Raw genomic sequence first — 19,472 nt, forward strand, 5'->3', positions numbered from 1 at the left:
TAGCCGATAAACAGCTGAGTGGTGAAAAGGAAAATTTTTTTTTTTGAGCACTAGCTTCAATTTGTTTGGACAAAGAACCGTTCATGATGAGGGTTGATATGACGGTTGATAAAGACATCATTATAAATTCGCCTAAACTATGGTCAGTGCAGATATATAGTTTATTATCACGTCATTGTTGTAGCAAATACGACTAGTAAACTGAGCTGTCGGCCAATAGTGCTGTCGTGTTCGATTTCTGCGTTTCACATTGCAATGAAGATGACATAGTGACAGGTATTATTGCACCTGACCAAACGATCGTTTGCATGTCTTCTGGGTTGTAAACTTACACATTTTACAGAAAAGGCAAGAGCAGTAAGCCCCGTTTACAGCATAAGATTAATTCTAAGGTGCCAGTACGGTTTCCCTGCCTCGCTTCGGTCATATGAAAATATTCTAAAGCATACTTATTTTCTATGACGTTACTATGAACTGCGGAGCCTCAAGCTCGGTAGAAATGGCATCGCTTCAAAGTTAACCACCCGCTGCAATTTAGCCATAAGCGTAAGGTAGGAGCTCGCCAAGCGTTACTCCGTGTTCGTACCACGCGCGAGGAGTTTCTGCCAACAGTGTGGAGTCCTTACTCAGGTGGCACGGATTCGCAACGATGCGCCCTGTCCACTTCCTTGAAGACTTAAGACGTGCAATGCATTTAGTTTTTATCGGGCTGCAGTTAAACTGTTAAAATATTTTGGTGCCGTTAAGGATCCAGCGCTGTCCGAAATTATTGCGGAGCATTCAACTACGCCTGGTTTTAATTTGCAAAACTTACTTTTCTTGTTAAAGATGTGATCAGCAGGCATTACTGTTTCTTTACAGTTTACCAATCAAAATTCCTGGGGCTCGCAGTTTCGAGGACCTGCAGTTGTCGATTTGCAATACGCGCCATGAACACCTTATTAGGCGCACACTTATATACGCTTTCAATGTTATTTTCATCGTTTATTTTATTTATATCTGACGAGGAAGAGACACAACGTACAAAGTAAAACTATCTCATTCCACAGAACAATGGACAAGAAAACAGACGAACGTGGCCGGTGGTGATTATTTTGTTTGTGTTATCTTAGAGTGAGTAAAATATTTGCGAAATACAGAATATGTCGACAAACAAGTATTTGTTAAGAGCGTCATCTATCAGAAATGAATGACACTGGTATATTTATAGATAAGAAAGTGGTCGTTGTGTTCCATGTTTCATGATTTGTTCATATCCACGTATTAACAGTTTTAAAGCGTCGCAGGAGTGTTCTGTTATCTTGGTAAAAAACTAACACAAAGTTTTTATGCGGTTTACAGCTGGTTTAAACCTGTCTAAGAGAAGAAAATAAATCTGTGTAAACCACGACAGTCAAACACAGTAGTCCTTTTCCAGTAATATATCGGCTACTAAATTTTTTTCTTTTGCAATTCAGCCAATAGAAACGCCGAGGAATCGAAGTTGCGCAGGACGGATCACAGTAGCACTTAAAATTTACGTGACAAAAAGCGGCAGGTTTATACTACGCGGACCTTTCTGAGGGACCAGTCCCTCGCCTGTGACAGGAGAAAGGAAAACAGGAAAAATCTCTAGTGGTAATAGAACCTCAGCATTGAGAGATGGCCGGCTCTGGTATCTAAAATGGTTTCTTTTGGTATTGAGATTGGGCGTCCGGCAGATGAACAGATGATGCAAGAAAAGAAGAATAAAGTGATAATAAGAATAAGAGAATGCACAACTAAGAGGTGCCGCAGAACAGCTCAAGAACGGCGAAGCTGCCCAGCGAAGCTGCAGCTGGGGTTGAAGCTGGGACCAAGCTTTGCTCCTACCACTCTCGGAGCCATGAAACAGACAAGAAAAAGCAGATAGAAGCGCCCAGATAAAAGCCTCCTCCCGAATATAGGAATACGGCTCCTTCCATTTGCAGCGGCTCTTCTTGTTGAGACGCTGTCGTCGTCGCCGTCGTCCGAAACACCCATCTCGAGAAAATCTCGCCAGCTTCGTTCTCGCACGTGGCCGGGACCAAAAAGAAGATGAAATTCTACGGATTCGCGTCGGCCTGCTACGCGCACTTACGGCCGAACATTGATCATACTCAGCTGAGAAACGCTTTCTTTTTACTCGAAGCCGTGGGCATTCCCCCGTTCTTGGCCTTCCTTCTGTTAGTGTTCATCGCACTTCAGGTTGTTTTTCTTTTTCTACTCTGCTTTTGGTGCTACTGATGGATTCAAACGCTTCCCTCCGGTTCGGTGCCGGCTGAACGGACCGGTTCACACTTTCTTTGGTCTCGTCGCGAACACATCAGTGCAACCATTACTCATATTTGCGTGTTGGTGCCCTCTTAAGAATGAGAGTTTAGCGTTGTGAAAGCGAACTAGTTAAGCCGGTTCATTTACCTCTTTAATGAGTGTGGCTGTAAAGAAAAGCCCAGCTGTCCCTTTTACACGGAAAGAAAAACCTTTCCAACAAGTCAATAAACAAAAATAGATAAATCATGCAATGAAATCTAGGAATCAATGAACGAGCATAATAATAGTGAACGTAATTGGAAAATAATATTAGCGGCATATGGTAAGCGTACAAAGTGCTCTGTCGCACTGCCATTATGCAAGAACTTGAGCCTTGTCGCATCCCAATGTCATCCGCCACCTTGCTTGCCTTGTTTCTAGGCCGGAACTGAAACTATAATGCGCCTTAAACCGGCATTGCGATTCCCGAATCAAATGAAAGTTAGAAAATCTGGGCATGTTTAACAAGCATAGAAAATCTGGGCATGTTTAACAAGAACGTTTCGTTACACACACCGATACAAACATATAAGATTTTGTTGGATGAAGGCAGGTAACGGCGTAGTTCATTTTCCACTATCATAATGTATCCCCTGTTCTTAGCATTACCCTCAACCATGCAATCTCAGAGGTCTCCTATCAAATGAAACCTTAAAATCTCCGTGTTAACGTTGATATCTGAGGATGTGCGATTCATTCGCTCACTAGAGGCTTGCGCATAAAAATACGGTCTCGATACTCACAAGCTCTAAAATTTTAGCGGTGACCGTGCTCTAATTACGGTATCCTAGGAACTTATCTGTGCCTGGAGGCATAATCCTTCGACTGCAGCTGCATGGATAACTTGTGAGTGCAAGCGGGACCTAGTTCATTTTTGCGGTGAAACTCGGTCACATACTATTTGTTCAGCGTGTTCACATTCACGGACAGATTCTTCCAACATGGGTGTGTAATGCTAACGCTTTTAACGCGATAGCGTTAAGGATCTCGAATCGCAGAAAATCCGATCTCGCCGTCGGCGTCGTTGACCATCAACGAAAAATGCGCGAAAAATTCCAAGAGAAGTAACCTAGGAGGCAGGTAGGCCACCTAGGTCGTGTAACCTTGTGGCGTCATCACAACCTGCCCATCGGATTGTGAGCAAACTGCTCATAGTGGCAGCTGGCACTCAGCAAGAGCAACCTGAGTCGCGCAAGCCCCACCGGTGGCAGCACTGCCATCGTAGGGCAGTGGCGCATCGCTTAAACACTGCAACACCACGCCTGGATTGGTATGAGGACTCCTAGGGATCTACGAATGTTCAGTAGAGAATGGTCAATTCTGCATGTATGGGCATTAACTCATCAACGCTATCCCGTCATACCCTTACGTGCTAGCTTAAGTATCCCCTCCAATTTTTTTTTTTGTTGAAGGGAAGGCATCATATGCGAAATGCAGCGATAGTTTTGTTTACAAAGCTTTAAGTCTCTCAAAATGTGGCAGTATGGCAGCGGGGGAATAGCGCACGCGTTTGGCATCGACACTGAGTATCCAGACTGAACACTCACCTTGCCCGTTACATTTCCCAATTTAAATGCGTTGGCATTAGAACCCACATGTTGGAGTCATCTGTTCGTCCGTCCGTCTGAAGCCTCGGTTCGCAAGGGGCAAAGTTTAGAGAGTGAAATCCTCCTCTCCACTTTCAGGACAGAGGAGGAAGCGGGAAAGCGTGAATGGGTAGACGAAGAGAAGGTGGAGGCGGCGAGGGGAGGGTGGAAAGAGTGGAGAAGGGTACGTAGTGCCCCCCTGTGATTGGTGGACTTGATGGGGATAGTGGAACGGGGGTATACGGCTTGCCACACGCAGTTTGACGGAGTTGACACGTCACCGGCTCGCACGGTTTGAATCCGTCAGTGGCAATGGCTGCTCCGTCCGAATGCTCACACATACTCTACCTCACCCATCGCATTGATCATCCATTATTTTTGTTGTAATCATCGCCGAAGATATCGAAAAGTGGCGACAGAGTTGATTCATAGGCCAGAACAACACGTTCTTTGCGACTGTTTAGAGTGGAGCCCAGCGAACACTCAATGACCTGGTCGAAAACAACAGCATATCTTGAAACATTCACAACAGAACAACAGCTCCTGTCTGAACTAAACTACACCGGCTTGCTTTCAACAACTGCTGAAGCCGCGTATTATGAAATAAGACTAGTGAAGCAGAAACCAAATACTAGATGTGAGTGCAGTGACCTGCATGCAATGCATTCATGTAAAAAAAAACAAAACAAAGTAAAACATGCTTGCCTGAATCTGAGTCCGTGTGGATGACAAGGCCATCGTCTCGCACCCAGGACGTCACCGTGACGTACTCCTTAACGAAGCTGGGTATCTGGCAGCGCAGCACCCCGGTGTTGCCCTTTATGACGAACTCGTCGTACACCTGCACGTCGAACTCCTGGTTGACGGCTGCAAGAAAACATAGCAAGAATTAGGTTGTACATTATCTTTTTGTCAACTGCAGTTTAAGGCTCATTTCATGGACGGAAGGAAATTTCCTTTGTTTAACTTACTTGTAGCCTGGGCAAAGGGAACAACTGAGGCGATGATTTCTCATTATGGGGGAATTTAGCGCATTGAACTGAAAGAGCCTAAACTGAACAGCAGGTTACGACAAAGATGCAGATTTTGTTAAAAGTTTTTATTGTACAGCAGAACTATAGAATGCCTAATTCACTTCTCATGGCTAGTTCAACAAATTTCACTGCAATACACGCTTTTTTCAGTGCTTTTGTTCATATCTCGACGTCCTAAATTGCATTGTTAAGCAGAGATTGCAACGATCAATGCACGCCCATTACCATAACGGGCTGCTAATTCAACTACCGGTAAAAGGCAAACTTTTAGTAAACAAGCCTTCTTTCTTTGGGATTACCTGGTGCTTCAAAGAGTGCTGAAAACATTGATGAGTTTTCTTGCATGTGAATTATTGCTTTCCTACTCTCCTTTCAAGGAAATGCATCAACTATTTGTTAAGCAAAACATGCATTTGGCGGCGTTCATTGCACACAAAAAAACGAACAAACAAACACAAACGTAAAAAAATACGTCAGACAGCACAGCGGTTGCTAAACAGCCGAGACGGAGACTGTCTAATTATAATCGAGAGTACAGTGGTGAGCAGGCTTGTCTAGAGCGCTTGAGCAGTGCGCACTTGGTAACAAAAACCGAAATTAGAGAGCAGCCCCTCATTACAGGGCAAAGTTTTCGTGCCTGCTTTGTTTACGAGGCTATCTGGCGCTACTTCCGTGCAAGCGTTGCAGCTGGACCCTAGAGGCTGCCACAAAATATGGATTTGTTCAAGGGCGTCCGCAGAATTTTTTGCAGGGGGGGGCCATTGGTTGTTGGCGCCGGAGGGGGGGGGGGGTATATTCGTAGCGAAAAGGCACTATTTGCGGAGTAAATTTATTTATTTATATATAAATAAAAAATAAGTAAAATACACACATGAAAGAAAATTACAAGCAGCAAATTAAAGCGCGGATTGTAGAGATACATTGGAGTTTATCAACAAAGAAACAATTAAAATTAATAAAAATGCAAAAAGATACTATCAATACTCGAAGTGCTCAGTCTTACTGCATACGGGTTCTCGACTCACCCGAATTGATGACCAGCACACAGCGCAATATGTTCACAAACACGCAACTACAGTCACTCAGTCAGTCTTCCTTGAACAGCAACTGTAGGCGCCTCGGATTTTTCTGGGCGAATTGCGTAGTTACACGGGTGATAAATTCATTTCTGTGCTTCATTACACGCTCTCAGTGCACAGTCATCATATATATTGATTGGAAAAATGGTTGAACGAGTACGTTGAAAACAAAAGATGACTATATATACAACGAAAACTTATTTACAAGATAAATGCACGCTCGCAGCTTCATACACCTCGCTCCATCTTGCTCGCGCATCCGCACAGTCGAGCAACCGCACACACACTGCTCGCCGCTCGTCGTTTTCTCGTCCGCTGTCTTGGTTGTTCTCACCTTCGTTGACAACCCGCCACTAAAAAACACCGAAGCACAAACACAGAGGCACGCACACGTGCAAGGGCTTACTTGCCACAATATCCACGAATGCGCACTTTTGGGGTGTAAGGAACGCCGCGCGACTTCCGAGGGGAAGGGACACCCGCAACTAATTCGGCCGGAAAATTTGTTTTTGTGCTTTTATGGGGTTCAGAGCCCCAAAACGACTCAGGCTATGAGGGACGGAGTAGTACAGAGTTTCGGATAATGTCGACCACCTGGGTCTCTTTACCATGCACTGACACGCACAGTACATGGGCGCTGTTGTGATTTGAGGCCCAGCCAGAGGTGACAGGCGAGCCAGGCAGGCGCCATCGGGCTGCGTTGACCAAAGGCGCTGGTTTTCGGAGAAGACGCAAGGAACGCTGGTGTGGGGGCGCCTCTGGAGACTGCGTCGCCGTGAACAAAAGCAGCTAATCCCCTTTGCCGAAGGTTCTGAAAGCGGCGCTTCTACCGCACCGAGCTCTATCGTGGATCGGAGGAGACAGCGCGCGGCGGCGGCGCCAACTAGTCGCCCGCTTGCCCCTGAGCAGCCCGACAAAGCGGGGGTGGACACGGCTGATTTGTCCTTCCTCCCTCAAGAATTCATCGGTGGCCGGCGTACGAACGTATGATTATAGCGAGCGACCTGTGCCCTGTGCACTGTCTGCCTCCGTGTCGCTATCTCTCTAGAGATCAAAGAAACAGACACCCATCTCGAAACACATGCTCGCCGGTGCCGCTGCATGTCTGCAACAGGTCGTCCTTCAGCAGAGCTGGCGGTGGCGTGGTTTGAAAACGGCGGAACGACGCGCGCCCGGACGCGGCATTTCGCAGATGTGACCAAGCGTCGAAGCGGGGCTGCTTTTACCCTTTTGGCTGAGCGCACCACCGCCCCTGGTGTGCGGCCATCACTCACGGTTCGAGTGAGTGATTTTCCAGGGGGGTGCAGCCGCCCCCCCTTGCCCCCCCCCCCCTCCGGACGCCCATGGATTTGTTTGCAAGGAAGTGCACCGCCCGAGCGCTCTAGACAAGGCTGCTCACCACTGTACGCTCCACAATGCAGCACCGAAAACGAGATGATTACAGAATCAGCACTTATCCTCAACTGAAGCGACAAGAGATGCACTACGGATGCCAATTAAAAGCTCGTGCGACGGGTCCCATTATAAGTGAATTAATCAGGTTTTGTTTCGAATCATGTTTAATTGGTATATAAATGACTGAAGCCATATAAAACGTAAAAAGTTTTAGCAAACTAAAGCAACAGCAAGAATTAACACAGCAAGACAAAGCATATTAAATTAGATCAAATAAAACTAAGGAAAGGAATGCAAGGAATTACGCGGTACGACAGAGCTAGACAAAACATAGCAAAGCAGACCGGTGCACAGCAACAAGAGCCATAGCAGAAGCGAGCTGGGCACAGAGAACGGAGCCAAGAAAGAAGAGCACAGGACAGCAGGACAGTGCAGAGGAGAACTGGACTGTATAGAACTGTCTGGAACCGAGCAGAGTACAGTGTAGCAGAGGAGGCAGCGTAGTTGACTATGGAACAGTGGAATGAACAGCATAACTGAGCGTAGCAAGATTACAAAAAAGACTGGAACGAAGGCCGAGCGGAGAAACGCAGAACTTTACAGAATAAAAGAAAAAACTGTAGGGAGAACAAAACACGCAGAAGAAAGATACAAATAGGGCATGAGGGAGCCTCGCAAATAAATCCTAACAGAACAGAACAGAGAAAAGCGAAACAAGGTACGTACATGGGCTTAGCTGAGCGTAGCCGAGCAAATCAGCCCAGGGCAGGCCAGTGCAGAATAGAACGGAGTAAAACAGAGCTTGCTGAAGCAGTTTAAATCAGAGCCTAAAATAGGGGACAATAAGAAAAAAAACCAAACAAAGCAGAAGAGAACGGAGCGAAGTGCAGAAGATCAGACCAGGCCACACCAGAGCAGAATATGGAAGAGCATGCAGAACGGAGCAGGGTAGAAAGAAGCAAAAAAAGGCATGGACATGAAAAAAAAAAACAAAAAAACGACCGGACTGGGCAACACATAGCAGAACACAGCTTACTGTAGAGCACTTAAGAGCAGAAGGTAAGGAAACCTAACGAGCAGATCACGCAAGAGTAGGGAACGGAGGGGCTCGTTACGACATACCATGCAGGTGCTTTAGGGAAGCCCGCCATTAATTTTAAAAATAAGGTTTCGGGGCAACGAGAAGTTTTTGCGGCATAGACTAGCAATGTTGGCGGAGATCAAATAACAGGCGTATCACGTTAACTGGTAAAGTGATAAAATAATTCTAATAGTTAACTTTTACCAACAGTATTACCAAGAGCAGTGGGATTAAAATTAGAGATTTGCAGCCGGCCGTTAGTAATAGCAGTATCGGTTTTTAGAATTTCGAAAACGCAATTACGCTCACCGTTGTGGCCAAAAAAATTTACGCAATTTCTCGCACCATTTGAAAACCGCGGGAGCCTGCGGAGAGCCAACACAGCGTCTATCAAATTGCGCCACTCCGTGGCACACGTACCGCGTGGAAATCCACTATTATAATTTAGTCAATTACTTTATCAAATAACATGATACGCCGATTTTTTGACGTCCGCCGATGCTCGTAACAATATGCCGCAAAAAGCTTCTTTTTACCTCGAAAATTCCATTTTAAAAATTGCTATCGGAATTACCTGAAGCAGCTGCTGCATGAGGCCAGTAAAGCTCACCGAAACTACGCAAGACCCAGGGGAATTTCGTGTTATCATATCTGCACCTTTGATCAATGGGAAATTTCTTAGTACGCTAGCATTGGGTGGGGTGACTAGCGAAAAGTGTCCTGGTCCTGGTGAAGGAGGAAAAAACAGTTTCGCAGCAGCTGCAGCCAAGTGGAAAGGCAGAAACTGCATCGCGCCAGCTGCCGTTTACGTTGTCTGTAACACCGTCATAAGTAACCTCTGCGAAAAGTTCATACATACTGTGTTAGTAAACAAAGGGTTATTTTTTTTTCTACCTGAAAGATGTTTGATTAGAGAGTAGAAGAAAAGACAACCGAATGTTGCTTGTAGGATATCCGAAACCACGAGCTACGGCAGCGACTGTCCCACCTTACACTTTCGAGTGTGCACTCTCAAGGTTAGGCTACACGCAACACGAATACAGTAGATGTGTTGCGTGTAGCCTAACCTTGATAGTGTCTACCAGCGCACCTTCGATAATATTGAGGGATGTAGAACGTCCTGTAATAAAGCAAACTCCACGTCGAACATGATCGAACGTTGAGGGCAGCAGGTGTGCGAGGTCCGTGTTATGCTACCTATGGCATCGAGACTGCCTAAACCGAGATCCTCGTTAAGTTTTGTAGCAGACAAGGGTAAGGAAATGAAGGGCCCCTTATGACATATAAATGAAGGAAGCCAACACTCTCTGAAACCAAAGGCATACGGGTATCTTTTTGTCATATTTGTGGTTTTGTAGCGAAAGCTACACTAGGCTAGTCAGCGGCGCATTTCGGGTGGTTGTTGCTGGCCAGTACTGCGCATGCACCGTTACCATGGCAACCATGGCAACCGGTTGCCAGAATTGTTAGACGCCGAGCATATTAACGTACCTTTCGCTACGTATATCCTGGCCTTGCTGAGTTAAGCCACAGGAAATTTTTTTTATCAATGCGAAGCTAGTGGTGTAAGGATTTTTTACCTCACAGGTAAGTGATCAGAAAATACAACAAAAGACAACCACATACCGCCGATGGGATTCGCAACGGCGGGGAGATACTGCGCGCACATCACTTCGACTTGATTTTTCCGTCATACGTAGCCCATACAGCAGCTGCTGTAAAGTAACACAGGCTTCACAACAATTGTGCAAGAAGTGAATAAAAAAGAAATAAGAGACACAGCGACGCCCACGGAGGAAAAAAAAGTTATTTGTGTCCAAATGACCGACTGTTCCAATCGGTTTTCGCCAAGAAAGTGTGGCGGCCAAGGCGTTTGCCTAGGGCAAATGCCGCCCCTGATACATCCGCGAACTATCGAATGATTAGGTGGCTCCGTACGGCTGGTAACCTTCTGATGCCCTATTTCTTTCTTTTAAGAAGGACGCTGGTTTAAGAGGGGGTACCGAGACTCGCCCTTACGCGCTCGTCAGCAGCACCGCGAAAAAGGACGACCATTCCGGGAACAGGCAGAGCCAAGCAAAAATGGTGCGCAATACTGAGAGACAAGAAAATTTAAAGAACGCGGGAAGACGAAGACGTCTGGCCCTTCTCCTCCGTCCCTTAGCCCCGGCCGCTCTTCACGCTTGGTGGCAATTCACGCCCTGTCAGTTCCTCGCCGACGACAGAATGGAATCACGAGGAGACGGAAACAAAAAAATCTCGAACACAATATAAGTGTAGCTGGAAGCTATGAGCGGAGACGCGATGACAGTACCAGTCTGGGAAGCGAAAGCGAAGAAGGAATGCCGATCGTTGAAGGAAAGCAAAGACAAAGGGCATCGTGGAAGGAAGGATATAGGGAAGACGCCTGCGGTCGCTGCAGCAGAAGGGACTGGGCTGGCCTGAGGGGACCGCGTCAACCGCTCCGCGTGTCCGAGCTCACGCGGCACTCGCTGGTCCTGGCAGGGGTCTGCACAGGGGCATGCACGCAATGCAGCGGCGCGACGGAGAAAATGGCGGCAGGAAGAGGAACTAGTTGCCGCGCTGAGTAAATACATTTTCCTTCTCTGTCGCTCGCAAAAGCGAGACTGAAAGAACAAAAGAGGAGCTTCCCATTATCTCAGAGGAGGGAGCATGCGTAGGGAGACCCATCGAACCGCGCATGTGGTTAAATGTGGAGGTTACAGAAAGCGATCGTTTTGACTTCAGAGCATGAACCGGAGTTAAAGCCGAAGGGCAGCACAGGACAGATAAAAGGAACTTTCCCCTGTGGGATTGCTCAAACCGAAAAAGATAACCAAAAGTATAGTCACTGACTAACGGTGTTGAATATGATGGCAATGAAGGGACCTGAAGGAACCAGCGAAAAGCGAAGGACAAGAAAATGAAGAAAAACGTGCCCCCGCGAGTTCGTTGAGTGTCATTCGTGAATTGACTTACACTGCAGTTCTCGTTATAAAAAGATAAAAAAGCGTGTACAGAAATATATTTGATGGAATGTGCACAAGCAAAGTGCTTCATAGTAATAGAAGAGAGAGCAAAGGCAGGCGTAGGACAAATCATTAAAAGACGGTTAGTAGAGCGCTGCTTGATTAAAAATGCTTAGCTTGTGTCATGGAAATTGCGGCAGTAACGCTAAGCGCTATAAAACGCCCATAATGAGCGTGGTTAGATTATGTTAGCAAAAGAAAATGTTTATGCCCTAAAAACAATGGAAGTCGCTGCTATGCTGCGGCAAGAACAATGCTTTATACTACGCACATTAGGTAAATAGTTGTATGATGAGTGCATTGTTGCTATAACCCGTGTGAACAAGAAGAGTACTGAGTGCAATGCGGTGTCGTGACTCGTTATGTCCGGGTCAGTTTCATTAATGCTAACGCTCGTCCAAGATACTGCTAAGTCGCAAACCAGCTGAGCAGTTATAAGGGGTGAATCCCGGTGACTACAAAGGATAGACCAGGTGCCCATAAAGCCGAATATAACTTTTTATGACGTGTGAAAGCATTCTTTCTTTTTCAGGATAGAAAACTACAATATTCATCGGCCAAATAAGGGTGGATGGATTTTCGAAATTTCCTAATATCGAATCGAATATCCTCGTATTCGATTCGCTGAACTAATCGAATAGTAAATATTCAAAAATATTCGATTGTGGGCTGCGTGCCTCAAAGTGCAGATCACTCTTGAGTCTTTCACCAGCTACAGCTGCAATTACGCAAGTTTAAGTGCTGCCGCTAGTTATTCACTGTATCGCATAAATAATTGTTTTGTGCGAAATATTCGATTCATATTCTATCCGGTTCATTCACTATTCAATTCGCATTCGGCTCGGCTTACAGATAAACTATTCGTATTCAATTCCGGTTCGCAAAACTGCTCTTCACGCAGCCTTAGTTGCAAAAACATTGCCTTGGAAGTGGAATTCAAAATGTTTTAACAATAAACTTTTTTCGTTGGCATTTTGTAATTCTGCACCTATAATCAAGAACAAGGAAGTTCCTTATCTTCCCCGAATTCTTATCTGCGTTTCAATCACACACCATTATGGTGCATGATTCATTTGTCGAAGTGGTCATTCAGGAAGTGAATTAAGCTGTAAGCAGTAAGAAAACATCAACAGTTGCTTTTTGCTCAGCCAATAGAAATTCGAACTTCGAAAAAGCCTGCACATAGAAAACATACGGTGATATCACTGCTTTTTTACTATAAGAGTGAGTGTGGTCCTAAGTATGAAGTACTAAAAAGAGTGTCATTAAACAACACAGGGCCCGTCGATCAAACTTAGTGATAAAATACAAAGTTTGATGTTCGAGAAGCCCGGTATGATCCTTCCAATTTTGCTTTGAAAATGCGGAAAGAAAAGGTACCAAAATGGCCCTAGTTAGTGGCCCCAAGAGGAGGAAATTTTCTCCAGTAAATATTGCCAGGTTAAATGCTTCCCAGAAACTCCTTCAAACCTTATTTTTAAAAGACTTTAACCTCTCAAAGAGCCTCATTATCTCGCGTTCCGAGCTGAGGGTAGTTCTGGAAGCAACAGTAACAGGTCTCATTAAATTTGAGCAGCTTAACACGCCTCATTTGTTCAGAACTGCGCCAAATCCGTTAATATATATTAAAAAAGTTAATACCACTAGGGCAGATATGAGTGCCTAGGCAGACAGAGCATTGCTTTTGCCCGATATCCTTCTAGACTATCGCGCCGCTTTGTTAACCCGAATTTAAGAGCGCAATATGGAGAAAAACTTTCAGACGTCGGCATTTTTATCTTCATGCGACCCTTCTTGTATGTCGGTTTGTTTACGCTAACTACGTCTGGTTGAAATTCTAAGCGGATGCGCCGAAGCAGTAAACTGTTCAGAAGAATAGGTGGCCGTTGTTGGCTACTTAAAGGCTGGATAACGCCTTTTCTTAAACTCTTTGTACAGGCTATCGCATTCCTTCTCGGACTTTCTCTTTTCGTAACAATATTTTGAGAAAATTTCCAATAAAGTAAATTTAAGAAGCAAGAAGAAAAGTAAGGCGAAACAAACTTGTGGCGCGCTGCGCAGCTTTCAATTACCTGGTGGTGGTGACACACACTTTACGCCAGAACTTTTCTGTTGGCATGAAGAGGTTAAACAGGGACTGTAAATGGCGATCTCGTCTATAAAATGCTTCAGTTGACCGAAGGCAACAGTAACGGCTATCACGAACATATTTCAAAGTGCATTCTGAAGCATGACAACTGCTTTTAGGGACTAAAGCTCACATGACGCGCAGTAGTGGACATAAGATATGTGGTCTGATCTTCAATTATTCCCTCGGCATTATTTTATACTTTGGCACACGCTACAAAATATATTTCATACCACCAAATATTTAGTGCACCAAATATTTTACTTGTTAAATAAAACAACTTTTTTATTTTTGCCGGCGCATTTCGCAAATTATAGAACCCTTCACCGTCATTTTTAACTCCCCGAGTTCGCAGCGTTTCCCCACCTGTGCGTTCCCGTTTCGCAGCAACATAAATTACCCTGTAAGGCCATTGCGAAGTATGTTCATCACAAAATACGGCGCCGCACTAACCACTCCCATTCGCAGTTCACAGAAACGGGCGGCATTTTCATAACCATTATCGCCACAGCACCGCCAGTGGTCCGCAACATTACGGGACAGCGCTGGGAACAACGGCGGTTGAAAGTAGTAGTAGCGGCACAAATCTCTACCCCGCACACCCTGCACACTGGCGCGGACACGCCTCCTCCGCGCACGAAAGCGCGGGGCCAGTTTCCCGCGGTTACCGCATAAATCGTCGCCATGCTATTCGCGTCCCGACAGCGCCGAAGCTCCCGCTTCGCGCCCGCAGGCTGGACGCGGGGAGGCACTTGCGCGCGCCAGCAACAGAGAAGACTGCGCACACTGCGCGATGCAAGCCAGCAGCAGGCAGTTGGACGAGGCTAGAGCGCGGGCCGCAGCAGCGAATGCGGGGAGAGAGAGAGAGCGTGCTTGCGCACTCGGAAGAATTCGCTGGAAGAGCTCGGGCGTCGTTCACGGGCCATTTGCGAGGGACGCGCCGGTGGCCGGTCGGCCGAACGAGGGGCTGGCTACGAAGGCGAAAGCAGCGCCCGAGGACAAAGCGGGAGGAGTGTCGAGAGCTTTTAACGCGCGATTTGGAGACACCGCCACTGGCCCCTCTCTACACGAGACGCTCTCTCCTATTTTTTTTTTCGGATCGCTGCTATTTTTGGTTTTGTTTTTAGACCAACTGTTTTTCTCTATGCGGGACCTCGCAAGAGCAGATGCGACGCCGGACAGGGCTATTGATTTTGTCCTCGCCGAAGCAGAGACATAGGAGAGATAAGAGTGTGCGAATTCGACCATGCAAATGGGATGCGAGAATAAAAAGGAGAAAATGCTCGAAGAAAACTTCCAATAAAAGAAATCACTTTTTACATAAAAAATGGAGTGTGCCTGGTGCCCGTGGTTAAATAAATGGGATGAGTTATACTAACAGTAAAAAAAAAAAGTACGTTATGAGTAAAAGAGACGTGGAAGTGGTGGTCTCCGCATGGTTGGCAAGGTCCGGAAGAAAGGAAAGAACGCGTAGCAAGCGTTGCATGTAGTTACAGCAAAGAGTTGTGTGGAAGAATTAATCGCGTTTTTAAAGTTTCAAAGTCGACAAGGCGAATGTTACGCATATTCGAATGAAATCTACGCCACTAAATTAAAAATTTTCAGAAAAGAGATATTCGCTAATTTATTTAAAATATTCCTTAGATATAAAACGAATGCTACCTTGACATTCGAACTGGTTGGGAGAGGTAAAATTCAATCCGTATAGCCGGAAAAATATTGCCACGTATCATTGTAGTGTCCGTTCGTTCGCGCAAGGCCGCAGAAAAGGGGTGTTATCATTTTTGTTCGTGACGCGAGAAGCGACCGGACTAATCTCGATTGATCACAGCCATGAAGATCTGCATCTACGTGTTTCCAGATTACTCTAGATGATCTCGACCTGTTATCTCGAAGTTTCCTTACCGGCTTTAAATTGAACGATGCTGCTAGCAGCGGGCATTCGTAGTTCGACGACTGACGAGCACGTTTGTTGCTTACGCCGCCGCCGAGTGATTCAGTTCTTTTGCGGGCGCAAGTCAGCCCAAATAAAGACCTTCGTTTCCAAGTTTTGTGGCTGTCTTCCTTACTGGATTGCCATCACTACAACGCGACAATATAAAGCACCTAAGAGCAGCTGTTGCAGAAATGCATTCAAACAAATTGTGCACAGAAGTCCCTCCGTTTTGTCGATGCTCTGCACACACAGAAGCTCTGCACTGTTTATGCAAAAGTGGGAGGAAACCTGGCGTGCAGAACGTAGAAAGAATTTACGCTCAAAAAGCTGGGTAATTTACAGCCGTGATAAGGAGTACGCCAAGCCGTACGAAGGAAACAAAAAGAAGCAGAAAAGCAAACTGCCCCTATTTTCCTTCTACTGCGAAGCTAATTGATTAGTTTCGATTAGCATGACTGATAATGAAATAACACTGCTTGGTTGAAGGTTAACGAAGGAAGAAGAGGAAAAAGTGTCTTCACGACTGCTTTTTTTTATTGCGGCAGCGCGCCTGCCGGCATAAATTAATATTTATGCTTTATGATACACGGCAGACTCTCAAAAGCCGGGATCGAAAGACGCGGGTTCGATCCCGGCCGCGGCGGTTGAATTTCTTTGGAGGAGAAATTCGAGGCCCGTGTGCTGTGCGATGTCAGTGCACGTTAAAGAACCCCAGCTGGTCGAAATTTCCGGAGCCCTTCACTACGGCGTCCCTCATAGCCTTAGTCGCTTTGGGACGTTAAACCCCATAAACCAAACCAACCAAACCAGACTCTCAAAAGAAGCCCAGTAACGTCCGGTGGTGCCACCCACATATGCAGCCTTCTACATTCGGAGGTCGACCTGTGCACGGTCCGCACCGGAGCATGTGTTTCGGCCGGATGGCACGCAAATAGGGGCAGGTTCAGAGCAGGTGTCTAGTGTCCGCCTCGCAGACGGGAGCGACGCAGAAGGGGCCGGAGTCACCGCAAGGGACATGGTACTGTGTCGGCCACGACCAGGTTATTGCTGGGCTCAGGGCGACAAGGAGGCGTAAGCTTCGAAGCAAGACCTCTTCCCAACGCGGAAGGCTGCCAGGGAGGTCGGTACCACAAGGTGGGAGAAGGGCTCGTGTGACGCACCGCAGGTTTTCTTTATCTGGGAGGAGTATTGTCTCCGGAGAGGTAGGGAACGACTGAAGGGGACGTGGAGGTGTTGTGTCCTGACTTGTTCCATCCACCAAGGCTTATGGGGGGTGTGCACTTCGACGGATCCAACGTACACCTACTGAGGCAGATTTTTGATGTTGTGAAAGTAAGCTATCGTACTGTGTTTCTCGTGTCGCCCTTGTCGTGTATGTCAGGCTATGCATTGAGATAAAGTCAAACTCGCCCCGGGCTTTCAGCAGCAGCTGGGCATGCGAACCACCACAACGTGTTGTGCAGCAGTCAGGACGATGATGTCAGCTCGTCGACACGCTGCCTTACACGTGTGCAAAGCTGCCCTTGGTTTGCGAGTGAAATCGGGATAATGGAACGAGCCATTCTTCCTTCCTTACTTTTTGGCCTCCCCGACGAACCGATGCGACCAATAATAGGTGGCGTGGCGTGACGCCGGACAACAATGTTTGAGAAGTACTTGAAGCTGGGCTTGCTGGTGCATATTCGTGTAAGACATGAGCTGGGCTTGTTGGTGCATATTCGTGTAAGACATGAGAGCGCAAAACGGGGACACGGACGAGGAAGAGAACAGGACGAGCGCTGCACTTTCAACAGGATTTATTCAGGGAACAACGTTTAAATAGCCTTTGCTCTTATCCATGCTCTTGATCGCAGACAATCGCCTCTCACAGATAAGCATCAAGAAACAGCATTTCACTGTGGCGAAGAACAACTGACGTGTCACTAATACAACTATCACCTCGCTTCTTGATATAGAAGGCTTCCACAAGCTCACGTTCTGTCCTATCTCGGCTTTTCTCGGCCAACAATGTTTGCCCGTGACAGGAAAAAAAAGCGATCCACATCACCGCGATTATATAATACCTTCGAAGTTTTCTATTCTACTGGCGAGATAGTCTTCGTGTTCGTGAACTAAGTGTGGTTAGCTTGTTTTGGACTTGAATTCGGGTCGGTGCCTGTGCTGATTCCCTTTCGCGGCATGTACATGGAAAATACACTTTTGGTCGTTCCCTTTAAGGAAAAATTTAATTAACGGTATTTAGGGCTCCATCGGGCTCGAAGGACTTCTGCGATCGGCAATATGGCTGACATGTGCGGCCACAGCCCGTGATACTACAAAAATTAAATGCCATGTTCTAGTTCAAGTTTTTGTTTACTACTTTACCCTGGAATAGGCCTAGACCCCAAGAATAAGCAAGTGAGAAAAATAAATTAACCGAGACAATGCTGGCATAATGAGTACAGAAGAGAGGTGCCGCGCGCAACTAACTCGCTGCAGGATGCGGTATGATTTTTGTTTTTGTTTTGCGAACATGTTAGAGAAGCTTTTGAGCAGAAGGATAAGAAGCGTGGTGATCCTAAACATCAGAGAAAGAAAGACAGAAAGAAAGAAAGAGAGAGATAAAAGAAGGAAGGAAGAAATAAAGATATAAATAGTTAAAGAAAGAAAGAAAGAAAGGAAGAAAGAAAACAAACACATTCAAGCATGGCTTTCAAACAGTGCGCGGGAACGCACGCACGCACGCAGCACGCACGCACGCAAGCACGCATATGCTCGAAGAAAAGCGTCCAAGCAAGTGAATATTCCGCGTGACATAAAGGCCGTGCTCCGTCGGCGGTGAAAGACTGGAGGGACTGCCAGATTTCCTCGAGCGTTTAGGAGGCTTTTCTGCCCCTCTCACGCTTCGCCCTAAAGCTTGTGTGAAGCAAAGCGCCCGGAGGTTTCACTCTGAATAGGCCTGTAATCTCATTCCACCAGGCTATAACGCTATAACTTTATACCGCCATTTGCGAGAATCCTGGACTGCCTTTCTACTTTGCCCCCGGGGGCAGAACGGCAGGTTTTTCTCACACCTCAGCATTTCCGTTCGTGTAGAAACCGAAAATGTGAAAGTAACAGAGTTATATTTCGATTAAAAAAAAATATATATATTTTTTTTCATCGCATGGCGGCGCAGTGTCTCATGGAGGCTCTACTCAGATGTGCTCGATGGGAGAAAAGGTGTATACTAAGATAATCAGCCTCCTAATCCAAAGTATGATAGATAATGTTCCTGGAAGTGACTGAGCGTGAAATAACAAAGAAAAGTATTAAAGGGCAACTGCGCCACTTTCTGAGAACTTCGCGATACTCAAGGATTCAAATCTATATAGGATGTAGGTAAAGCCTGCCAAGCTTTTTTCTCTGCCATTTAAAACAGTGACGTAATTGACGACTGAATTTTGCACTTCTCCTCAAAGCACCAGAAGAGTGCGAAGATGTTCAGCGCGACTGATTTCAAATTACCGCTGCCGTCAGCCACGTCCTGCCATGCCTCGTTGGAAGCTGCCAAACAACGTTCGGCGGGCTTTGCTTTCCGTGGTGTAGGTTTTTTTCCTTCAAAACAGTGTTTATGCGTTGGAAATGTACCGATACTTTTGATGACGTCATCATGCGTCCCCCACTTCGCGTTGTGCGCTGCAGAGAAGCTTGAAGGCCGTCGCAATTTTAATTGGTGATTACGTCACCGTTTCAAATGCTAGGCCAAAAGGACTTCGCATACTTTACCCGGAAGTTTCACACATTCGACCCTTTTAAGCTCGTCGATTTTTAAAACATATGCAGTTGCCCTTTAAGAGCACCAGACTAGAATTTTCTTCGAGCTACGAAGCAAAGAACAAGTTGACAATGCCCACACTTAGCTGCGTAATGCAC

At 46.2% G+C, this 19,472-nt stretch overlaps 1 protein-coding gene across 1 annotated transcript in view; it reads right to left on the minus strand.

Moving 5' to 3' along the window:
• LOC149371923 (cell adhesion molecule Dscam1-like) overlaps positions 1 to 19,472 on the minus strand; it is a 308,990-nt gene that overhangs the window by 125,862 nt on the left and 163,656 nt on the right. Inside the window, exon 3 of the mRNA XM_089566251.1 lies at positions 4,602 to 4,763. Coding sequence (XP_089422377.1) covers positions 4,602 to 4,763 — 162 coding nt within the window. The remainder of the gene's footprint in view (positions 1 to 4,601; positions 4,764 to 19,472) is intronic.

Source organism: Amblyomma mixtum, chromosome 1 (assembly GCF_055824585.1).
Source record: "Amblyomma mixtum isolate Tamu chromosome 1, ASM5582458v1, whole genome shotgun sequence".
NCBI lineage: Eukaryota > Metazoa > Arthropoda > Arachnida > Ixodida > Ixodidae > Amblyomma > Amblyomma mixtum.